The sequence below is a fragment of the Microtus ochrogaster genome, unplaced genomic scaffold (assembly GCF_000317375.1).
Source record: "Microtus ochrogaster isolate Prairie Vole_2 unplaced genomic scaffold, MicOch1.0 UNK47, whole genome shotgun sequence".
Classification (NCBI taxonomy): Eukaryota; Metazoa; Chordata; class Mammalia; order Rodentia; family Cricetidae; genus Microtus; species Microtus ochrogaster.
The window spans coordinates 1,033,764-1,040,424 of NW_004949145.1; the positions used below are offsets into that span (position 1 = coordinate 1,033,764).

The 6,661-nt window shown below is 42.9% G+C and overlaps 1 protein-coding gene across 2 annotated transcripts in view; it reads left to right on the forward strand.

Moving 5' to 3' along the window:
- The window catches only part of Znf583 (zinc finger protein 583), a 19,416-nt gene extending 16,450 nt beyond the window's left edge, over positions 1-2,966 (forward strand). For both annotated transcript variants that reach the window (XM_026777142.1, XM_013354524.2), the window contains exon 5: positions 943-2,966. In XM_026777142.1, the coding sequence (XP_026632943.1) occupies positions 943-2,417 (1,475 nt within the window). In that variant the 3' untranslated portion in view covers positions 2,418-2,966. The remainder of the gene's footprint in view (positions 1-942) is intronic.
- Positions 2,967-6,661: the final 3,695 nt, after the last annotated feature.

A 6,661-nucleotide genomic window follows, 5' to 3' on the forward strand; every position in this document is an offset into this window, starting at 1 on the left:
AGCACTCCTGTATTACTAGCACTCCTGTATTACTAGTACTCCTGTATTACCAGCACTCCTGTATTACTAGCACTCCTGTATTACCAGCACTCTTGTTTTTTTGTTTTGTTTTATTTTTTCAGACGGGGTTTCTTTGTCTTTTTTTTTTTGAAACAATGTTTCTTTGATCAGTGTGTAGCCCTGGCTGTCCTGGAACTTTCACTGTAGACCAGGCTGGCCCTTAACTCACAAAGATCCGTCTGCCCCTGCCTCCCAAGTGCTGGGATTAAATGACTAAATGTAGTTTTTTAAAAAGAGGTAATCTTATGTGGGACTAATAAGGAGAAGCCAAATTAAAGCCTTACTAAGTTAATAAAAGTAAGCAGTTTGACAAGAAATGATGTTTTCATGATGACATTGTGGCTTCAGCAATCGACTGAAAATTTATATTTGGTTAGAACGTATTACAAAGAAAATTGTTTTCAGAAGCACCTTTCCTAGAAGGTAAAAATTCACCATAGAGTAGCTCTAACTGTCCTGAAACTCACTATGTAGACCAGACTGGCCTCGAACTCACAGAGAACCAACTTCCTACCCCATTCTCCCAAGTACTGAAATTAATGAATGGTGTGTTCCACTGTACCCAGCTTAATCACCTTTTTTTTTTTTTCCGAGACAGGGTTTCTCCATAGCTTTTTTGGTTCCTGTCCTGGAACTAGCTCTTGTAGACCAGGCTGGCCTCGAACTCACAGAGATCCGCCTACCTCTGCCTCCCGAGTGCTGGAATTAAAGGCGTGCGCCACCACCGCCCAACTTATCACCTTTCTTAATTTAGTTTTTAAGATGCATTAAGAGATGTTAAATTGTTTAATTTTTTTTTTTTTAGTATTTTACTTTCTCTGAGCACTTTCTTTTCTTATAATGAATGGATCTTAAAACCTCTGTTTTCTTGGTTTCCTTTAGATTGGGATTATATATTCAAAGGCATTGAATTTTCATCAAAGCAAGATATTTATGAAGAATCAGCCAAAGTCCTACCAAAGCAAAGAAGCCATCTTAGATATAGCCTTGACTGTCCCAATTGGAAAGAAGACCATGGAAGTGTACACTGGCTTAAGAATGGGTTGGGAGGTCAGAAGGTACATTCTGATCAATTGCTCACCGTTCATAAAGAAGTCCCTGAAGATCAAAGTAATGGGTGTAATCCATCTTGGCAAATATCCCATCAGGATGCAATACTAGATATACCACAAAGTTTCTCTACCAAAGAAAAAACACATCAGTGTGAGCCACAAAAGAGAAGCTACCGAAAAAAGTCTGTTGAGGTGAAACCCAAGAAGGTGCATGTAGAAAGGAAAGTTCTTAAGTGTAACGAATGTGAGAAAGTCTTTCACCAGAGCTCATCCCTTACTCTCCACCAGAGAATTCATACTGGAGAGAAGCCCTACGCATGCATTGAGTGTGGGAAGGCCTTCAGCCAAAGTGCAAACCTAGCTCAGCATAAGAGAATCCACACTGGGGAGAAGCCTTTTGAGTGTAAAGAATGTAGGAAGGCCTTCAGCCAGAATGCACATCTTGCTCAGCATCAAAGAGTTCATACCGGGGAGAAACCTTACCAGTGTAAAGAATGTAAAAAAGCCTTCAGCCAGATTGCACACTTGACTCAGCATCAGAGAATTCATACTGGAGAGAGACCTTTTGAATGTATTGACTGTGGGAAAGCCTTTAGTAATGCTTCGTTTCTTGCACAGCATCAGCGAATCCATACAGGAGAGAAACCTTACGTGTGTAATGTGTGTGGGAAAGCTTTTAGTCACCGTGGATACCTAATTGTACATCAAAGAGTTCATACCGGAGAGAGGCCCTATGAATGTAAAGAATGCAGGAAGTCTTTCAGCCAGTACGCACACCTTTCTCAGCACCAGAGAGTCCATACCGGAGAAAAACCTTACGAATGTAAAGTCTGCAGGAAAGCTTTCAGCCAGATTGCTTACCTTGATCAGCACCAGAGGGTTCACACTGGAGAGAAGCCCTATGAGTGTGCCGAATGCAGAAAGGCCTTCAGCAACAGTTCCTCACTCACTCAGCACCAGAGAAGTCACACTGGAGAGAAACCCTACACGTGTAAGGAATGTCGGAAAACGTTTAGCCAAAATGCCGGCCTTGCTCAGCATCAGAGAATCCATACTGGAGAGAAACCTTATGAATGTAATATTTGTGGGAAAGCCTTCAGTTATAGTGGCTCTCTCACTCTCCATCAGAGAATTCATACCGGAGAGAAGCCGTACGAATGTAAAGATTGCAGGAAATCCTTCAGGCAACGTGCACACCTTGCTCATCATGAGAAGGTCCATATTATGGAGTCGTTCCTGTCCCTTTCCTCTCCATCACCCTCTACATCCAATCAGTTGCCAATAGCTATAGATTTGATCTCATAATATGATCCAAATCTGACCCATTAGAACCCTTGCTATTTCATCCTCCTTGTCGTCTACTTGTTAATCTGATTTGTGTGGGTACTGAAATAGCCTTCCAGTGTACTCACCCACGCCTCTGTCAGTCTTCACACTTCATCCAAACTAGAAGAACACATTTTGGTCTTATTATTTATCCTTCATTAGTTAAGGTTCCTCACTTACTGACATCTAAAAGTTCATAGGGGAAAAGCACACAGTCCTTAAAGTAACCTAACAGGCCACCTTGTCCCCAGCACCTTGTTTCAAACTACCTTCTAAACCCTTCATGCCAGTGTTCCCCCTCCCTTGGAACATCCAGAATTAAAATAGATCTAGGCTCTAATCTTTGCTCTTCCATTTCCCATCCCTAATTTTAGAGCTTTTGGTCTTTTGTAACCTTCCGTCTTATTTCTATATGGGACTAATAATGGTTCTACCTCAAAAGTTATTGGGAAAAGTAAATAATGCATGTGAATTTCTCAGCAGAGTGCCTAGCATAAAATAATATTAATCTAAAATAAAAATATGATGATGCACAAAGAAGAGTTGATCATTTTAATCTTGAAGAAGCAAAACACAGACCTGGATGCTATAACGTTGGTTTTATTAGAAATAGTGAAGTTGGAGACTGAGGCTGCAGCTCGGCTTGTAAAGAGTTTCTTAGCAGGCACAGGCCTGGTCCACTCCCAGTGCCACGTAAGACAGGCATACAAGTTCAAGGTCATTCTGACCTACATAGCAAGTTCAAGTCCAGCCTGCGCTTCATGAGACCCTATCTTAAATAAATAAATAAATATATATTGCAGTTGGATTGACATTAGACTGATGTCACACTGGAAAGTATGAATATGTAAATATGTGACTAAATAAGAAAAACAGTTTCATTATTCACGTTCTATGAAGCCACACTTTTCTCGAAAAAAAGAAAAAACTCACTCCAAGGTAAAATTTACTAAGATATATCCATTATATATATGTATTTTTTTTTTTTTTTTGGTTTTTTTGAGACAGGGTTTCTTTGTGGCTTTGGAGCCTGTCCTGGAACTAGCTCTGTAGACCAGGCTGGTCTCAAACTCACAGAGATCTGCCTGCCTCTGCCTCCCAAGTGCTGGGATTAAAGGCATGCGCCACCATCGCCCGGCCATTATATATATGTAAACAAAAGAAAATACATATTTAAAAACAGTGCAGATAATTTGATCATATTCAGTGAACTAGAGCACTTACCAAGATGAACCACAGCTAAGGCCTTAAAACACATCTCCAGCTGGCAGTGGTGGCACATTCCTTTAATCGCAGCACTCGGGAGACAGAGGCAGGTGGATTTGTGTGAATTTGAGGTCAGCCTGGTCTACTAAACAACTTTCAGGACAGCCTGTTAGAGACTAACACTATCTCAAAAAACTCCAGTTTTTTTTTTTTTTTAAGAAATTGAATAGGTGTGTGTGCGTGCGTGTGTGTACGTGTGCCCGTGTATACATGCAAGTGCCTGAGGAGGCCAGAAGGCAGCACTGGAGTCCCTGAAGCTGGAGTTGCACCTGTTGATGAGCCATCCAGTGTGGATGCTGTGCTCATAATCACTGCGTTATCTCCATAGCACTGCATCTCAGCTAACTCAGAAGAACTCAAAGCTTGTGAAATAAATGCTTTCTGGCAAGAATGGAATGACCTAAGAAACAACAGAAAGATAACCCAACTGTGCCCTAAACTTGAACCAAACTAGCACCCTTTTCAAGAACTCAGTTCAAAGAAGACATCCTAAGAATAGACACTAGGAGTTTGCAGAGATGGCGCAGCAGTTAAGAGCACTTGCTGCTCTTGCAGTGAACCTGGGCTCAGTTCCAAACACCCACATGGTGGCTCACAACCACCTGTAACTCCAGGTCCAGGGCTTCTGATGTCCTCTTCTGGCCCCCATGGACAGTACGTGCAAGTGATGCACATACAGATATGCAGGCAAAACACGACATACGCATAGCATACAAAAATCTCTTAAAATATGAATGGGAACTACAGAAAGAACAGAAGGCTTGGAGTGCATCTCGATGACAGAGTACCAGCTCAGCATGTATGAGGGAGGCCCTACCAAGGTTCAGTCGCCATCACCTGCCACCTCCCCAGTTCCAGATGGAAATCAAATAGAAAATCAAAACAAAATGATTATTTGAGAATGTCCATGAAATTAATGAACTATTTATGTGCATAAGGAAAATGGAAAGAATACATGTTGCCAGTGTCTGGGATTATAACCGGTGCCTAAAAGCTCCTTTGCTAAAAGGCAGTGACTCCATCTTGGTCCCACAACCGCTATAAAAGGTGCCCAGAGGTCCCTGGTTATTACCCTAAACCTGCAGTCACCTTGCATTCTAGGAGCAGCAATGCCCATCAATGTTTGTGAAGGGCTCAGCCAGGAAACTGTCTTCCATGCAAGCATGGGGACCTGAGTTCAGATTCCTAGCAACCACCCAAAAGTTTGGTACAGCAGTGTGCCAGTCTGTCACCACAGCACCGCAAGAGCAGACAGGCAGATCCTGGTGACTCCTCAGCCTATCTAAACCGATGAGTCTCAGTGACAGACTTCCTCAAAACCTAAGGGGACCGGCCATCAATATAGCTGAGTCCATATCACCTCTGGCTGCACTAGCCTGATGACCTGAATTCAAGCCCCAGGACCTATAGGAAAGGGGCAGAAGAGAATCTGCTCCCCAGAGTTGCCCTTTAACCTCCATGTCTACAACACGGCAGAGTTTCCCTCACACACATACACACATACAGTCATTCTTTTTAAAAGTGGAGAGCAATTGAGATCACTGGACATCAACTTCCAGACACATGCTGCACACATACTTACTTTCCACATGCATGCATGCATGCATGTGCACACACATTTTTTCAGACAGAGGATGAAAACCCCGTATGATGCTGAAATTGTACCCTGACTAAGAATAATCATCTTAAGTGTTGCCAAAGCTCTGGCTCTGGCTTCCCCTCAGCATCCTAGTCTATGTGATCTCTATAGGAAGAATTCAGGCAAGACCCACACAGCCTTGAGTGGATAATAGGTCTCTATTAAAAGGCCAGGCCAGGTATGGTGGCACACACCTTTAATCCCAGCACTGCGGCAAGTAAATTTCTGTGAGTTCAAGGCCAGCCTGGTCTACAAAGCAAGTTCCAGGACAGCCTGTACTGTAACACAGAGAAACCCTGTCTCGAAACAAGAAACAAAAACAACAAAAAAGGCAAAGTAGACTACTCCCAAGTGGGGAGGGACCATTGTGGGCAAAAGTGGACAGTAGCCACAGAAAGCTAGGCAGTCTTGATATTTCTGTTGGCTCTTGAACAGAAAGCTTTCCTCATACCGTTTTTTCAGGCAGGCCCATTTGGATTAACTCTGAAGGGAGGAAACAATGGTATATCTCTGTTCTTTACCAGAAAGCCCTCTGAGGAGCTCAAAATGTCATGTCTTTACTGAAAACCAGAGACTTGACTCCAATTGCACTGGTGTTTGTTGTTGTGGGGTTTTCTGTTTTGTTTTCCTTTTTGTTTTATCAAAACAGGCTTTCTCTTTGTGGCTTTGGAGCCTGTCCGGGAACTCACTCTGTAAAACAGGCTGGCTTCAAACTCACAGAGATCCACCTGCCTCCATCTCCCTGAGGACAGGAATTAAAGGCGTGTGCCACCACCGCCTGGCTAATTGCACTCTTTTGACTGACAACCAAGGTCCTGTGTTTTTGTTTTCTGGTTTTACAAATTGCTGCTACTGAGGGATGAGTCAACACTCAGCAACTTTAAAGCCTGCCAATGCCTAACTAGCGACCTAATATTATGGGAACCGCAATGACAACTTCCTGAAGCAACCCTACAGAGCCATGCTGAGGAGATCCAACACACACACACACACACACACACACACACACACACACACACACCCCTACTCATCCCAGAAAGGGAACTCACTACAGACCAAAGCAGTGATTGCATCTAAACCAATGAGGTTTTTTTGGGTTTTTTTTTTTTTGGATTTTGTTGTTGTTGTTGTTTGTTTGTTTTAATCTGCATTTTATATGTATGCCTAGTGCCTAAGAAAGCCAGAAGAGGGTGTCAGATCCCCCTGGAACCTGAGTTATAGTTAGTTTTGAATTACCACGAGGGTGCTGGGAGTCTCTCCAGCTCCCAAATGAGTTTTTATTGGGGTTCCTAGCAGGAGTATGGATGAGGGGTTACTT